The 18,775-nt window shown below is 40.9% G+C and overlaps 1 protein-coding gene across 1 annotated transcript in view; it reads left to right on the top strand.

Moving 5' to 3' along the window:
* The window catches only part of dlgap4a (discs, large (Drosophila) homolog-associated protein 4a), a 122,271-nt gene extending 107,423 nt beyond the window's left edge, over positions 1-14,848 (top strand). Inside the window, exons 6-11 of the mRNA XM_059333845.1 lie at positions 5,428-5,861; positions 5,987-6,084; positions 7,602-8,038; positions 10,237-10,328; positions 10,805-10,957; positions 12,355-14,848. Of these exons, the coding sequence (XP_059189828.1) occupies positions 5,428-5,861; positions 5,987-6,084; positions 7,602-8,038; positions 10,237-10,328; positions 10,805-10,957; positions 12,355-12,579 (1,439 nt within the window). The 3' untranslated portion in view covers positions 12,580-14,848. The remainder of the gene's footprint in view (positions 1-5,427; positions 5,862-5,986; positions 6,085-7,601; positions 8,039-10,236; positions 10,329-10,804; positions 10,958-12,354) is intronic.
* The last annotated feature ends 3,927 nt before the right edge of the window (positions 14,849-18,775 follow it).

Genomic DNA, 18,775 nt, shown 5'->3' with positions numbered 1-18,775 from the left:
GGACTATTAGTTAATATGGTTAGACATTATAGTCCAGGCCTTTCCATTTCCTGCTCTAATGCCGATTAGGGAAATACCTTATGGTAGATGGTAGCATTTATGTTGCACCTGTAATGATTTTGGCAGGACTGAAAAGAATATCCTATTGTGAGTATATTACACATTGATAAACATGCTGACATATTTTAATAATATGCTATGTTGATTTAAAAAAAAAGTTGTCATAAACCTTTAACAAATTATCTATTTTTTTACTAAATTGATTAGAGTAAGAAAAGTTGTGTTGGTCATTTTTTTTTACTAGTTTCGGACAACAACTAGTCAAAAGTAAGTGAGAGTGTTTCTTTTTTATCACACTCAACTCGTCAGTAACATGTAGTTTGATCTGATGATGATTTAATATTCATTTTTATTGGCAGCTGTGGCTCAGTTGGTAGAGTCGGTTGGCCCCTAACCAAAGGGTTGGTGGTTCGATCCCTGTCACAGCCTACATGTCGAGGTATCCTTGTGCAAGATACTGAACCCCAAATTGCTCCCGATGCTGTGTTCATCGGTGTGTGAATGAATTCCCAATGGTGGCAGGTGGCACCGTTTAGGGTAACCTCTGCCACCAGTATGAATGTGTGGGTGAAAGGGTGAATGAGCACAGTCTGTAGTGTAAAGAGCTTTGAGTGGTCGCAAAGTGACTAGAAAAGCGCTATATCACTTATTGTAAGTCGCTTTGGACAAAAGCGTCTGCTAAATGACATGTAATGTAATTTTAATGTTTGACTCACACACACCGTGTACAGTCTGTAAAGCCCTTTGAGGCAACTTGATCCTGGTTTCAAGCATTATATCCAGCCTTACGCTGTGGTTTGCAAATAACTAATTCAGGCCTGTGCAGGGTTTTCAGTGGCCTTTAAAGACAGACACTGTACTTGTTTTGACCTGCATGCTATTAACCTCTCATGTTATAATTTGGATGGAAAACGCTTTCCAAAAACTTGTCTGGTCTTTTTTAAACAATGTAGTCTCAACATTAAGTAGAAGTTGCCCAGGTACAGTACTCTACTTGAAAAAGCTCCCAGTTCATGATCCTTAAAGGTTTGACCTCAGTGGCACTTGCCACGTGTCTTTTCGTCACCTGATTAGGCTGTAACCCAGACTGTTGGCCTTGTCCAGCATGTCAGTCTAAGGACCACAGGAGGATAAGGATAAGGTTTTAAGACTATACTGCAGTTAAAAATGCAGAAACCAAGTCTCCAGAAGTATAAAGGGTGGACTAAATTATTGGGATTTTGTCTCCATTTCAATGGTAAGGTGTTTTTGTTGTTTTATACGGGCAGTTTTATTGTACATTCATTCTTTGAATACTAGCACCAGTAGCATGTAAGGAAGAACAGATTGTCTTAATTAAATCATACGTGTTTGTTTTCATATCCTGTTTTTTTGTGTTGTTACTCTCCTCCTTTGTGTGTTGTGTTAGTGGTTTATTTTTTCCTATCAGTATGTCAGCATTGTCTGCTAAATGGCAGCCTGCCTGTCTTTCTGTCTCAACAGATAGCTCTCTCTGTCTTGATTTCTGTGTCCGACTATGTGCTGCCTCTCTCTGTTCATACCTTCGAGCTTGTTTCTCTTATTCATGAAGCTGTTGTGGAAAAAATGTCACAAATTCCATATCTGATTCTTGAAACTATGTCAACAAAATGAATATAAATCAAGTAATACAACTGTGATAAATGGCAGCATTGGAGAACCAAATGGCATCAACAAGTAATTTAAATTTATACAGTGACCCAAATTTGAACAAAACCCTAATATGCAATCCTGCTGTGCAACATAAGATCTACTGTCATTAACTGGCTTCACCATCAGAATAGGCTTTTGTTATGCTTGCAGGCATTTTTTATGGCATCTACGTTCCATATTCATGATGAAAAAACCCTATCTACACATAATATATTTGTAATTCTGGATATTTTCCAATGCATAATGCTTGTGGTCTTTCCAGCTGACATGGCAAGATTGATTTAGATGCAAAGATTGATTTAAATGCCATTTTTTTGTAATTTATCACAGGCCAGCTTTCTAATCAGATATGAATATAAGGTATTGTGCTTCTTGTGTGGCTAATCTATTTGTCAGAAGTCACGTTCAGCCATGTGTCCTGGTCTAATTTTTCAGTCTGACTCCCACAGCCTGTCAGCCTGCCATACTATCCTACATTAAGACTGCTAATCTTGGAAAGAGCTCTAGCTACCACCTCCTTTTCTGATACTTGGCTCCTACCCAGAGGTTCACAAAGGTTCATCTGAAATAAGCCACAATACTGTTTAAAAAGGCTGGGTGTGTACTCTGCTTTTGTGTGTATTATTAAGCTCAGTGCCCCAAAAGAAACTAATGTTGAACTGCACTGTCTCCACTTGCAAAGAAGTTCACTCTGTGGCCTAATTAACACACTTGACTGTAAATCAAAAATCACTCAGGAACAAGCTCAGCAGTAATCAAGACATCTTTAATCCCAAACCAGACCACCGAACAATCTCACCCAAAATGACAGAAGCTGGTCTTTTTTTAAACGGTGCTAATGGCAACAGCATTGAAATTAGTCAATCATGTCAACTCAAAAGTTAGCCTGCCATAGAGAGCCCATTAGTGGTCATCTGATATCTCTCAGACAGACATGCTGATGGAGCCAGAGCATATCCTGGGTCAGAGACTGCATGGCTTTCATAAGTGATGCCATTTAGTTAAAATGTGATGATCATAGCAGTGTTGACAGGGATGTAATTGATCTTAATTGTTTTTAAAGTGAGAGGAAACATTAGGGGGCCCTCAAATAAGTGCTACACATACAGCTGCTGTTCACGTAACTTGTCAAGTTGAAGATGTAAAGCACTGAGATTTCTCATTCTTTTGTTAGCAAAGCTCACGGTTTGAATAAACCTTAAATGAATTAAACAAAATGCCAGCAGTCAAATTGCCGTTACTGCTGTCCAATTTGACAAACATGTTGTGCCTTTCTAGGGCTTTTAAATTTGACACATGTTAAACGGTTTCACTCGGCTGTGGTTCAGTTGGTAGAGTTGGTTGGCCCCCAACCAAAGGGTTGGTGGTTCGATCCCTGACCGTCGCAGCCTACATGTCGAAGTATCCTTGAGCAAGATACTGAACCCCAAATTGCTCGTTCATCGGTGTTCATCGGTGTGTGAATGAATTCCCAATGGTGGCAGGTGGGACCGTTTAGGGTAGCCTCTGCCACCAGTATGAATGTGTGTGTGAAAGGGTGAATGAGCGCAGTCTGTAGTGTAAAGCACTTTGAGTGGTCGCTATATAAGTGCAGGTCCATTTACCATTTACCATCCTTCATCTCAGGACATTAATTGGATGAAACAAAAATGAGTAACTCATAATACAAAGCCTCACCTATCGTTGTATCAACAAGAAAGGGTTGTAACCTACAGGTAAAATAATATATACTTTCAAAAAGCTGCCCCAAACAGGAGGGTATTTACATGATTGAATGAGTCATGTATCATCTGTATGCAGTAATATATATATATATATATATATATATCTTGCAGTTATGCAAACAGGTAATATTTAAATGTTAAAGAGGAAGCATCTGCCGTGACTTGCTTAAGTAAAGGGTTACAGGCAGTAGATTTTAGATTTTCTTGGGTAAGTGTTACTTAATATGTCATTAAGGAAAGTAACTCCACTGTAACATGTTATTTTTATTTTACAGATTGAACCGGTTTCTGTTAACTTAGTTGTATCATCGCAGGTTCAGCTGTGGTTAGCAAACTTGGTGCATTTTTAATGATTGACATATATGTAAATTAGACTGATGCTCGTCAGTGCATTCATTGGTGTCCTGGCTTTAGGGTTCTGAACCAGTAAAATGAAGGGTTGTGCTGACGGCTACTAGCACATCCTGCCCCAGAGGTTCAGGGTCTGGGCAGCTTATCCATCTCCTAATCACCTCTTGGCACTGAGCTATGGGATATGGTGCCAGCCATCACACCACATATTGGACTAGGACTTCAAAATGGATTGTGCTCTTTGTTAAGGGTGCAAATAATCTGCAATTAATCCGCTTCACTCTGGCTGGATGGCCTTAAACAGCATTTAGCCTATTTGATGTCGTTCCTCATAAATTGTGCTATTGTCTAAGTGAGAATTGCACATGTGGATATTTGGCATTAAACAGATCCATTCTACTGGAAATAATCATTATAGCTCTGTGTGTGTGAGAGAAAGAGAAGCAGTGTAGACACAGCAAATGTGACAGAGGCATGTGTTGAGAATCAGGGTGTAGCAGGACACGATAATTAACTTTGGGAATGTCATGCATCTGAGCTATGAGTACTAGAAGAAGTGTCTCTTTCTTTTGGTATAGATGTCTTGTTGGTTGGTTATGTCCTCTGGGAGGAGAACTACATGGAGTGGATTCCACAGCCATGTTTGTATATGTTGGTGGGATTTAATGAGGGCTTTACTGCTGCTGTGAGTCACTGGCTGATGACGGAAGTGCAGCACCCTCACAATTACAGGGTGTTAGGTTGCTATTTAAATTGAAACCACTACTGGAAAGAATAAACACCACGTATCATTATTGATCCAAAGCGCTGGGCTTGGAATTACTTCTGTGGCCAGCTAATTTCCAAAACGTATTTCATCCATCATGTGTGTCAGTGAAGGCTATAATTGAGTAGAAGTATTTGTCTGCTGTTTGCTTTGCAACTCTTTCAGTCATACGTTGTCAGTCTGCCAGCTGTTTAAATAGCATCTACGCTAAACTGCCTCAACATCCCCTCAATTCGTAAAGAGAGCCTGTAGTTTTTCGTGGTTTCTCATGTTTTTCTACTGTAGTTAACTCCGTATCATCCACCACAACCCTGCAGTGAAACTGATGACAGAAATTGAGGCACCAGTCCCATTCCTTGTCCCTGAGTCAGATTGTCTTTGGCCTCATTTTAGTTTCTGTTGAACTTGTGAATCTATGGTTCATGTGACTGAGAAGTGAGTAATAGAGGTCGTTTTAGTTCCCGTTGCTCCATAGTTCCTTGAACTGTTTGGTGGGAAAGAGCTATGGTCAAACAAGGACGGAGTTGTCTTGTATCACAGTGCACAGAGCAAAGGGACTGTGAAGGTGTGGCATGTCAAAGAAGAGACAAACTGACATCAAGCAACAAACACTGAGAGGTTTACAGAAAACATAAAGCTTTAAGTACAACCTGATAGAGGCAGCAATAAGGGCAAAGTGCAGGTTTGTTTTTCAGATAGACCATGTTTATGGTTTTGTGTCGGGGCACTTTATAGGCACCAGCTGGATTATGTCCAGTAGCAACTACTTTTGCTTTCTGTCTGAAGTTTTATGTGACGGAGAGCAGAGTCCTCATTCTAAGCTCTCTGTTTTCTTTCTCCTTCTTCCGTCAGCAGTCAGCAATAGGAAGGCTCCTCCTCCGGTCCCACCGCGCACCACATCCAAGCCCCTCATCTCAGTGACGGTGCAGAGCAGCACAGAGTCAGCCCAAGACATCTACCTTGACCAGCAGGACCGTGGCAGTGAAGTGAACAGCCAGTCAGGACGCAGCAACTCCTCTGACAGTCTCTGTAGCATCCGCACAGGCAGTCTGGCTAAGGGGACTCGCCCTCCACCGATCCCTGTCCCTATTATAATCCCTGTACCCGCTGCAGGCTCTGTACCTCCTGTCCCAGCCCCTCGTGACCTCCCTCCCACCACCACTACCACAGTCGCCACTACCACCACTTCCACATCTACTCAGTCCCAAAATGACTCCCTGAGCACTGGTTTCACCTTAGAGCAGGCCCCGACTGCAACCAAGAGGAAACTATCCTCTATTGGAATTCAGGTAAGAATTGTTTCTTGCTTTCCTTTTTTTTTTTTATTGAAACGTGATCATATTGGCAGGAGATTAAAGTCACATTCCCAGTTGTATTTGACTGTTTGTTTTTTTTGTTCTCCTTTATTTTTTAGGTGGATTGCATTCTTCCAGTCTTAAGAGAAGAACCACTACCCCTGACTGCACCCCTTAAGTTTCAGTCGATTGGAGTTCAAGTGGAGAACGGCAGGCCGTAAGTATACACTCAAATTTGATGTAACAGAGAGTGGTAGCCACAAGTGATCTCATGGTTTATATGTCACACAAGAGTTGTTGTGAAGACAGGATGCACTCAGTGTTGGAAGACAGGATGTTAACCTACATGGTAATATCGCCCTTAATGGTATCATTATGATTTTGTATTGAGATACACAGGAAACAAATGGGGATTTCACATGGCGCCTTGAAAATAATTCTCTGTTCCTTGAGTGCAAAATGGCTTTATGTAATTGGTGTTGGGCTGAGCATCCAAACTGAAGGCAGTGCTGTAGGTAAATACAGCCAAAAAACAAACAACTTTTATCCACACATGCCACTCTTTGTATAAAAAAGGTAATGCACTTTTTCCATATTGCAACATACTGTGCATTCATGTCAAATCATTTTATATGTACCATGGGGAGTTTTTTTTTAGTAGTGCTATGAAGTTGTGTGGGAATCTGTTTTCTTTGAATCGTGTGCATGCATAAGTATGTGTGTGACGTAATACACATCCCTGCTGCCAGATTCATAGCATTCTGCAGATCGACAGTTGGTGGTGGTAATGCTCCAGTATACTGGCAATGCACCAACAAAGGACTGTAAGCAAGCAAACATAGAAGTGAACAATGCATCGTTCTGAATATAAAAAATTGGCTTTGTTTAACCCACTGAAGCCTGGAAAGCGGATACGTCGTTTTGTAGTATTTGTATAAGCTCTCAAATACCTTTTTTGAATTTCATTTCTATCTGCTACAGAGGCTGAAAAATCTTTTATTTAATAGAAGAGTTCACACTTTTTTTCCCAGAATTTCCAGAAAATTAGAGGCTAATTTTAAAATCGCCCAGCGATTTTTCAGGCCTCAATGGGTTAAAAGAAAGCTCCACAGGGTGCCTTTTATTGATCATTGTGACAATGATATGAGCCCTGTGTCTGAGTCCTGGACCTCCTGTCTGTCTGAGTACACTGTAGTGACTTTACTACTTTCCCCTCCATAACTGCACACATTGTCATTCTTTCACCCTTGTGGCTGGTGAATCTGCAATGTGTGCGTCAGACTGTTGCTAGGGTCATTCAGCAGTCAGCCTGGCAGCAGCACAGCAGCCTAGTGCTCTGATTGATGTCCTTTTACTTCTGTTTTGACTGTAGCGAGCTCAAAACGGAGCATTTAAACTTTTCCAGTCCACTGTAATTTTGCTTAATCACATTTGTTTGACAGCCTGCTTCCTTTTCCTCTGCTCATTATCTCTGAAGCCGCAGTCCGCAAAGCTTTTATGTCGTGTACCTGAATTGTTGCTAATTCCCTCGCGCTTAGCACCCTCCATGCTGTAGTTTTTGACTCTTTGTGCTCCTTTGCAGTAAACGATTATGCACCATCAGCTGCCATGGTGTCCTGTCAGTTAAAGCCACTGACCTCAAACTGTTACTGTGGAACATGCTTGACACATCACGCCATTGTCTTATTTATTTAACCGTCTGTCAGACACTGATGTTTATGCATGTCTCTGCAGTCTCAGCCGGGACAGCAGCATGGCCTCCAGACAAAATACAGAGACTGAGCCTCAGGAGCCCCAGGATGCCGCACACACAGAAAACAACACAGCTAACTGCACCAACAGTCAAACAGTGAATGCCACCGCAGCCAACAGACAGGACAAAGCCATGGAACAGCAGCCCCTTAAACACAACTCAGCCCCGTCCAGGGTATCCACCTCCCCTCCGGAGACCCTGGACCCAGCTTTAGACCCCTCCTCGCTGCCGCCTCCAGATCCCAGCCTGGAGACCGGAAACTGCAGCTCCCAGGGAGACGCCGTTCAACCCAGCACACCAGCTTGCCTCCGAGACGGTAACTGGTTTTTGAAGCTGCTGCAGGCGGAAACGGGGCGCATGGAGGGCTGGTGTCAACAGATGGAGCAGGAGACCAAAGACAACAAGCTGTCAGAAGAGGGTAAGTGATAGAATTGCATGAAGTCGCTATCAAAACATTAAGGCACAAGTTACACATGTCATTTAACCCATAAGAACCCATGGTGACACCCGTGTAACAAACACGTCAAATCTTCTATTTTTTGTTACTAGGCTAAGTTTAAACCCATTTAACATTTCTAATCCATTAATAGTTTGTCCTGTATTGAATTTAACTTGTTCTGACCATATTTCCTGAACAAATTAAAGTCACAATTTTGCTAAACAAAAAGACACATGGTTATTTGTATTTATTTATTATCGATTTATTATTATTATTATTATGCTACTTAAAAATAAATCTAAAAAATAATTTGTTGTTAAACAGAACTAATAATATCACAATTTTGATAAATGTTGTGGAGATGCAGAGAAAAAGGCAAAATTGTGTCTAGTTTTTTATTTTAAAATACGAAATATTATAAACATAAATACTATAAGCGCCCAATGTAATGTTTATGTCGCATCACAGATCTTTGATATTTAGGGATAGTGTTTTTGAAAACACATCAGAAATGGTGGTATATCCCCCATAACTTTCCTTTAAGGATAACTGGGTCTGGGTTCTTGTGGGTTAAAGTCCTGAGTCTTGTAGGCAGATGCATTTCAGATGAGATTAAAGACACTTTGATTTACACTTATGCACATAACTATATATGCAACTCTGATAGACAGATCAAACATGATTGCAGGCTGTCTTGATTCTCCCAGGTTTCATGCAAATCAAGGTCAGAGCTCCAGCTCAGAAAGTAGTGATAGACCTGAAGCTGTTTGGTTACTAGGGTCTTTGTGATTACATAATTTTTGTCTTCAAGGCCTACATGCCCTATGCCAGGGTCCAACGTTGATGGGGTTTGTTTTTCAGAAATGTACTTGCCCCTTTACAAATGTATTAGCCAGTAATGGCAAGACTGAAATGAATTGTAATTTTTAATCTTTATTCAATTAAATGGATCAGAACTAGTACAAGATGTGTTATAGATGATACTTTTCTCAAACTTTTCTTGACATTGAGAAGCAACCTCGTTTTATCTGCCTTGCTCTAAAACTTGCGGCAAATTGTGCAGGAGTTTTGGCCCCTCGATTCTTTGGACAATGTTACAATATTTGCAGATATAAGATACGATTTTCAATTCGATCAATTCAAGGGCCTGTGATTGATATGAGGCAATATCAAATCACCATTTAACACAATCATGTTACATTTTTGTCAACTCACAAAAAGACACCGTGTTTAATGTTTATTTATTTTTTACCAGAATTGCTAAATTTATTAGCCTAACATGGCATTTACCCTGGGCACGCAAGCAAAACATATTGCTGTATGTGTAGTTTTTGTGTGTATTTGTAAGGAAACTTTCTAGATCAGACATAGACAAAGCACAAAGTGCTTCACAACAAAGGAAGTCACAATGGAACACAATATAAAAGTAGTAAATAAAGTACATTACATAGGTTGTCAAGTCAGTAACATGAAGGATTTAATTGATGTCCCTGTTAGTGAGGTCCACAGACAGGGGACTAAGTCAGGCCTCATCTATGTTGACTGTGGACAATGAGACAAAGCAGGACACAGAGTCATTACATTGACTCACAGTAACTCTGCTCATTGGAGGGGGAGTACACTTTGTTTTATCTGTAACGGAGCAACTGCAGAGTCGTTTCACTTTTTCATCTCCCAGAATACCACTCAGGCTTTTAGGCAGATCCATCTCTGCAGCGTCTGAAATATGAATGAGCAAGGAGCAGACGAGATGTAGAGGCTCCATCAGATTATCATTCTTTCTGCTCTCCGTGGACCTGAATTATGAATTTTCATTTACATGCAAATATTAGAGGCGTAAAATAGCTATATAATAAAGAGTGATTTGTTATCATCCCTAATATTGAGTTAATGTATATTACCTCTAAGGAAATCCTTTACCGTCACTGAACGTTAGTTGGTATATGTTAAGATAAATATTTTATCACTAGACAACAGAAATAAACTGTACATGTCCCCTCCGCCCCATATGTCTCTATACAGCTCTCTATATACTGTCACTCAAGTGCACAAGGACCTTTGGATTTACTCTGGATGTCAAAGCTGCCTTTGACGTCCTTTTTGCAGTTTTTTTTGCAGTTTTTAAATCTTTTTAAAGCTCAGAATGTTTCTATTTATCATTTTCTTCCCGTTCACAGTGTTGGGGACGATCCGCAGTGCAGTCGGCAGCGCTCAGCTCCTCATAACAAAGAAGTTCGAGCAGTTCAGAGGGCTCTGTAATGAGAACTTGGTGAGTGGCTTCATTACATCCTATTGAAAATCTCTCTTGATACGCCAGCCTCTCAAACTCTTACTGACCCAGTTTTCTTTCATCTTTCTCCTGCCAACATCATTTGTCCAGCACAAACTAACATGCAGAAGTCTTCCCATTCCATTACACTTAGAGGGGGAATGATCTCTTCAGGCAGAAACATGAAATCCTCAAGGATTTATCGAGTCAAATTGACTTTGTTCGTTTGGCTGACTTGGCTTTATTCTTCCGCTGTTCTCTTCGCCAGATTTTCCTCTTACAGGTTGAATAGTGTCGAAATGTAATAATCTTTGAAATTTGATTGGTGTCAAATTTATTTTCTCTTCATCCATTTGCATGAAAGGAGGCTGCCCAGGAACTGTGTGTGGGTGGAGGAATGTGATTTATTCTCTCTGATTTTAAATGAAGCCATTCATCTATCACTTCTCTATACTGTCTCGTTTTCCTCTCACCAGAACGTAAATGCCAACCCGCGACCAACAGCGCAGGACCTCGCAGGCTTCTGGGATCTGCTGCAGCTCTCAATAGAAGACATCAGCATGAAGTTTGATGAGCTCTACCAACTGAAAGCCAACAACTGGCAATTTCCTGAAAAACCAGAGAAGAAGGTGATGTTTGGTGCTAGGCAGTTGCCATTATATTCAAGTTTTTTTATTGTAAAGTTTATTAAACTTAAATAGGTTTCTTTCAATTTATTGTTTAATCCGAAGTGAAACGGCAACTATTGTGATTAAAAAATTAATTTTTCAAGCAAAAATGACAGACATTTGCTGATTTCAACCATAGACTGTATATAAATAATGGACGTAGTCACCGTGACGTCACCCATTGGTTTGTGGACTGCTCGTTGGAAGCCTCGAGTTCAGCGTTACACTCGTCGCCATCTTGCGTCGCCATCTTGTTTCCGATACGCGGAGCAGACCATATTTGGACTGTCGCGGAGCGCGAGGGATCTGACGACACTGACTACAGCCTCTCTACACCTCAACCCGACTGAGAGAAGCCGCTGCTAATTCATGTTAGCATTAATTGGAGCATTAACTGGGATGTTAGTTTTGGCTAGCAAAAAAACAAAAACAAAATGTATCTTTCTTACCTCAGAAAACTGACCAGCGACTCCTTGGAGTGTCTGTTAGTCCAACCAAACACTGAACAAGACATTTAATGAACAAAACGTTCAAATAAACTGTCATTAAGTGAAAATATAGTGTGAAAGGGTCAAAGTTATGAGACCAAACCGCTAAACGTCCTCTTTTCTATCTATATAACGTTAAATAAAACTTTATTGACACGTTGCCGTGGATACGCATTGCTCTGCTTCTCTCCTGGTGACGGCTCGCCTTGTCAGTGACCTGTCAATCAAAGCTAGAAACGCCCCAAATCATACGATTCTTTATCTTCTATTTTCTTCTAAATGGGGCCATTATTAGAACTATTGACATCAAATTGTCTTGAAGATGATTTTTTACTAGTGATTGAGACCATAATGTTGTCTCTGAAAATTTTTTCTGAGGTAATAAATCAAGTGAGAAGTTTTCAAATTTAGCACTGAAATGAATGGGCAGATTTCTTTTGCAGCCAAACTTATCACCCTCTACTGGAATTTTCGGTGAATTGCAGGCTTTATGCACTTCCTTGTGGCTTCCATGCTCAGACACGGAGATTGCCGCCTGATTTCAACCTTTGAAAAGTGGAGTTTGTCTGATTTTTAACTTTAAATAGCAGCAGGGCCATTAGGCCACTAGTCCAATCTTCTGTTGTATGCAAATCTCCCAGCTCAACCACTATATATATGTCTGAATATATTGCCAAAAGTATAATAATCAATAATGAAAACATTAAGTTGTAGTCCTAAACTCGAGCCTCGAGGACTTACTAACTTTACAGTAACCTGATAAATGCTTAATGTCTTACAAATGGGAGCTCATCAACACCGCTGCACGCTGTGTTTTCAGCTTGTGCCGCACCGTTCCTGATTCCTTTTTCCTTCGTTACATTCCTACAGGATGAAAACAAGCAGCTTCCAACATCTGTGCCAAAGAAGCAGACTAAGCCCAAGCTGTCAGCGGGGAAGGACAGGAGCGTGGACTCTGCCGTGGACAAACAGCGGCAAGAAGCCAGGAAACGTTTAATGGCGGCAAAGCGCGCGGCATCAGTACGGCAGAACTCCGCCACAGAAAGCGCCGACAGCATCGAAATCTACGTCCCCGAGGCCCAAACCCGCCTCTGAGAGTGAACCAGCACAGATCATCGAGGGGAGGAAACAAAAAAAAAAAACCCTGACTCACTTCAGACATTCATTGACACACAAACACACAGACAGATCTGAGACGAACACACAGATGTACAACGGATGCACAGAGGCCGATTCCCTCACAGCGGCACAGCTGATGACAGGAGACACATGGGGGGTCACAGGGCACCAGAATAATGCAGATCATCACCCTGCTGCCATGGGACAGAAATAACCTTGACACATGTTTAATACTATTGTTATTATTGTTATTATAATAATTATTATCTCCTAAAGTATATCAGGACTGTCTTAAATGTGCAAGTATCTTGGATAAGGACATCCTGTACCTTGTGAGCTGAAGAATCTTGGTATCCCAGAAGTTTACTCTCTTTAAAAACAAAAAAAAACTCCCTTCACTGCTGAGTCTACCGGCAAGTTGTGGCTGCCTGGTTTACGAGCTGAGCTACCATCCACACACACTCAGGACACACACGCAGGTGTACTCACTGTCCACAGAGTCTTCCTGTTCTCTATTTGTATTAGGCTGCCACTCGTCGGGTGTGGTGTGTACGAATAATAAGATGGTGTTAATGTACTCAGAGGTTTAAAAAGCGCAGAGAACCAGAGGAAGGCAGTAGCATATATATTATAAATATCACACTATTACAATGTTCATTTTGTAAATGTTGTATACCAGATTATTTGTTAGAAAGAGGTCAGTGTTCAGTACCAAGGTAGTTTTTTATAGATCGAGTACATGTACTGTCATGATATATTAGCACTTGATGCAATCATTCACTCCACCTCTCTCTCTCTCTTCCTCTCCTTTTCACAAACGCACACTACACAGTCTGTGTCTGTGAATACCCATTATTAAAGTCTTACTTTTGTTTTTTTTTTGGTTTCGTGAAGGGATGTGAGGAATGACTGCCCTGCCAGTGAGCTACAGAGGAATGTATGAAATTGTATGCATTTACAGCTCATGTAGACTTGATCACTGCACTTTCCATTCACCTCGGATCAAGTTTGCTCACCTTCGTTTGCCTGATCATTCAGACTTTTCACTGCATCCTCACGCGATGTAGGGGACCAAGACTTTCACCACTTGATATGGCATTCCCATTCAACCTGACTGTGTGTGATAGGGTGGGGGTTTACTTGCCACTGGAAAGGAAATGGAATACCAGAGCAATAATAAAATCATATTAGTGCGAGCAATGCAGTAGGTACCCAGTCTTAAATTATTAAATTCAACATTTCCAATAAGACTTTCTTAGCATGAAGGATGAATGTTTATTTCTTTTTATGAACTGACTGCCCTTGAAATGACTCAAATCTCAGGTTGAACACACTCAACAGTAAAAACCACTATGGATGGCTTATTTATTATATAACCACAAATTAACTGGCCGAGAGCGTCAGAGCTGTTGACAAATATTTCAAATCCAGACCTGCTCAGTGTTTTTCAGTGAGAGAAATCAGGTTTGGTGCAGTGAAGTTCAGGCTTAATTTGACTGCTTCAATCGGCAGTCTCCTTCGCTGCCCTTTCTAGCAGCTTGAACTCCCACCCCTGTTTGTTGAGAATGAACTGTGGTACATTTTTTAATTAAAATTTTAATGTCATTTGACACGTTTTGTGACTTTCATCTGAAATGAGGTCGACCCGAACATGTCTCGCCTTCCGTACTTGTAATAATTAACGGTGCTGCGAGGGACTTCATATTGTGCCAAGACGGCAGTGAACATCGACATTTCAGTGTCATTTGATAAAGCTTTTATTTAAAGTGATTCTTTTTTTAATTTTATTTAATCTGCTCATGAATTCAGCTGTCTGTGTGTGCATTCTCAGCCAAGTTTGTTTGTGTTTGCATCAGCTCACTGCAGATACGCTATGCCTCGTCTCTGTCTCGACTTGTCAGTATGGGACTGGAATATTTTCCACCTTTCAGTACTTCAAATGTAAACACATGTGCCAAATGGTACATGAGTGGAACTGGGCATAGCAGGAACTCACTAGTTTTTAGTTGTTTTGTATTAGTAAGAGCTGGCTCTCCCCCTACTGGCCAGTCCTTGCGTGGCACTCCAGACATCTCGTGCTCCATTTTGAGTCTTTTAGTTCACATCACACAAGAAATGACGTTGAACTGGGAATGCTGACACAACACCAAGTTGTTGATTTTCTTATTCTCTTGTTTGTATTACATCAACAGTGGACATGTGCATTTCATTGTCCAAAGAAATCATTAAACATCCCTTTGCTACATGTCCTGGTCATCATTCTTGCTGTGGTTTTTTTACTGCATCCATAATACAACTGTAATATTAGCTACTGAGTTAATATTACACACAGATAACTCATAAGCATTAGATTAGACATTTTAGTGTTACTGTGTAATCTCTAAAAAAGCATGGCCTTCTGACATATAAAAAATATACAAAGATCCTTCCAGTGAATTTTCAGTACTCTTTTAAATGGGTCTTGCAAAAGATCTGAAACTATTCAATCTGTGTAAGGCATTCAGGTTATGTACTGTAAGAGTTTATAACTGTGACAAACGGTGGAAAGTCCCTCTCCTTTTTCATATCATTTGAGAGCCGGATCCCTTTATTTGCCCGCATACTGAACTTTAAGAGAGCATGACCTGATCAGGGATCTTCAGACAGTTTGTTTACCAGTACTTCCTGAGTTTCAAAGGGCTACAAAATGGAAAAAACGGTGACCAGAAGGTGCAACTCTGGAGGCAGATTATGTGCTATTCAACCACCATGTGGAAGAGACAATACTCTTCCCTGTGAATTGATTTCTAGAGTTTATCTAGGAATACCTTTGGGGTAAAAACTGAGTCATTGTGTTTGCTTGATGGACAGAATCACGCTGAGAATCATGAGCCCATTCTGACTTCAGTCCCCGCCCTCGTGGCCATCTCTCTCTGTCTCTCTTGGCATCTGTCCTCTCAGAGATCCAGCTAAGAAAAATGAGCAAAAACTATGTAGTTCTAGATGATCTTGTACTGACAGACATTATTTTACAAATTAAGCACATATCTTACAGACAAAGGGTTGTTTCATGTTATGGTGTATTAGTTAGACACTGTGAGACTAGTTTCTTTTCAGAGAATAAAGAATTGTGATTGCAACCAGTTACGTGGCATATTTTCTGTATGAAATAAGCTGTAGAATTAAAGAGGAATGCCACTTCATTTTGGAATGCATGTATGTTTTTCCTCTGATATATGTTTAAACAAATTACCTCAATTCTATTCATTGTTGTTCTTGGATCTGGAGCAGAAAAATAGTGTCCAGAAAACCTCTCGTTGTGATCCCAAAGCCGCTTTTGTTTCTTCTTTTTTTTGTGCACAGTTGTTTTCATTGTTTCAAAACTTATAATAAAACAGCAAAACACCTTCACTTGGTCCACCTAAGTGGTCATAACACAATTTCTAGTTATAACAGCCACATAAAGACGAAGAGACATGCTGTATATGAACAGAAATATGCTTTTTTTCTGGGCAATGTTATCAGGGCCTTGGGGCAATCGCACCGAGCACTGGTCCCATACAGCAATAGCTGTAGGGACCAGTGCTCGGGGCGCAAATTCCACTCTACAGAAATAATTTATACATAGAAACGTAGGAAAAGTTGTCTTCTCACTCACAATCCTCTGGTAAAGCTGTCAGAGTTATAGTTTGGACGTAAGACGCAGAGATGATCCACCAACACCACCAACAGCCTCATTGGCTCCCATATTAAAAACGCAGGAAGATTTCGAAAAAAGGAAGACGGAACAGTTTTTTTAGATCGCTCTAACAAAGCTATTTTTTCATTTTTCTTAAAAAAAAATCATATGTAGACGTTCAGGAAGAACTCAGGACGCTCAAAGTGAAGTCGGATCAATGATAGGTATTATGGTTTTGCCAAAAATGCTTTCTGTTCGAGGCCAGAAATTCCAGTCCACCTCTGGCTGCTGTCACTCTTTCATTAACAGGTGTCAGTTAATTCTGTTGATTGCTTTGATCTGATTGCTTTGATCTTTGATGTGATTACAGTTACAGATACACACACACATACATGCACGTAAGCACGCACACTCCTCACACATGCATACACATGCTTCAAACACACGCACGCACGCTATGAGGGGCATTTTATGCCAGCACACTATACTAAAACGCGTGTACAGCGCCTATGCGATGACATCAAACGTCTAACGTGCGCGTGTAAATTCCATTCACTTTCAATGGACAGACAGGCGTCACGTAGGCGTCACGCAGACGCTGTACACGCGTTGTTGCACATACGCCTACGTGACGGCTGCGTGACGGGTGAACTACGCCTCAAATACGTGACATGAAGACCCGCGTGACTGTTAAGTACAATTCTACATAGGCGTACAGACACGCGTATTGCGAGTACACCAGATAACATGGGTGACGGGTGAAAAGTGCCACTAGCGAACGTAGTGGACGCCTGTGTGTGTGTGTAACGCGTGTAAGCCTATAACAGTTCAGCTGTTACACAGAGTCTCAGCTTCATATGGTATTGTTTATAAGAAAGCACAACTTATAGATGAAGAGAAAGACTATCTCGTACGTACCAGATAAACTTAACGTTTTTCCGGCCAAAACCGGAGGCTTAATTAGCCTGTTTTAGGAGTGAAAGTCAGCAAAATGCAGCTTAAACAAAATGTTTTACCTCATTAGTTAACTACGAATGTCTGTAAAACATAATGGGACTGTGCATAAGTGCCGAATTGGGTTAAACAGTGTAGATATAAGGTCCGATGGAATCATATTGTGAACGGACTGCTGTCCACATGGCTACTGAATATTCATTAGATAGGTCCGCATGGCTACTTAATATTCAGGGGTGATAGCGATTACGGCTTCTGCAGGCAGGTAAACCTACCTAATTACAGCTGGTGCGTAATGAACTGTGTGTCCGCGCGCGAAGCTGGGAACTGGCTGTGAGCGTTGCACTTTACTATTAGCCTACTATTTTTAAGTAGCTGAAATTATTTTAATTATCCCTTTCACCCTTGCTATCATTAAATATCAATTCGATATCATTCAAACCTAGAGAGAGAGAGAGAGAGAGAGAGAGAGAGAGAGAGAGAGAGAGAGAGAGAGAGAGAGATTTCGTTAACAAGAAAATAAAAACTGGCCTGAAAATAATAGAAATATCCTGACAGCTCTGTGGGGGCTTGGAGTTCATCTGTAAGTTGTGCTTTCTTATAAACTATACCATATGAAGCTGAGACTCTGTGTAACAGCTGAACTGTTACACAGAGTAACACACTGTTAACGTACACGCGTTACACACACACACAGGCGTCCACTACGTTCGCTCGTGGCACTTTTCACCCGTCACCCATGTCATCTGGTGTACTCGCAATACGCGTGTCTGTAAGCACGCCTATTAATCAGACTTTATGCTGGCACAGGCGACGCATTCTAGGCGTTTAAGTATAGTGTGCTGGCATAAAATACCCCTCATACGCACGCATGCATGCACACACACACACACACACACACACACACACACATTAACTTTATGTGATTTTAATTTTACACACATACACACACACACACACACATACACATTTTGAGGTTAAAGGGCATAGTTTGAAATCTCTGAAGAATCTCATAGTGTACACACACCGGCAGTAGCCCCCGTGGCCCTTTCAAAATTTCCCCAGAGGAAATTTTCTAGTTCTAGATGTCCTAGCTCCAAATAAGGGAGATCTTAATGCTCATATTGTAGACAATCATGTGCTTCCAAATCCCAAAAGTTTGGTTAGTGCCCTCCACTGTTTCAACATGACAATGCGTCCATGTACAGACAAGCTTCATAGAGAAATGTTTCCCCAGTGTCAGCCCCATCCAACACTATTCAGATGAATTACACCAACTTGTAGCCAGGCCTCATTTCCCATCGTCAGCAATGCCCCGTGACCAGATGAGAAAAGATTCCAGCACTCAGGGTCTAAAATGTTGTGGAAGCGTTCCCAGCAGTGTGGAGGCCGTTATAGCAGCATGGTTTTGGAAGAAACTTTGGTAACACTTTATAATAACCGTCATTTATAAATGGTAAACAGTTTATTAATGTTTAATCATCATTTATAAACCGTATATAAGCCATTTAGAATGGTGATACATAATTTATTAATGTTTAACTAACTAAATCATTAGTT

This window comes from Centropristis striata, chromosome 5, assembly GCF_030273125.1.
Source record: "Centropristis striata isolate RG_2023a ecotype Rhode Island chromosome 5, C.striata_1.0, whole genome shotgun sequence".
Taxonomy (NCBI): Eukaryota; Metazoa; Chordata; class Actinopteri; order Perciformes; family Serranidae; genus Centropristis; species Centropristis striata.
This window is presented reverse-complemented; position numbering and strand designations above follow the sequence as displayed.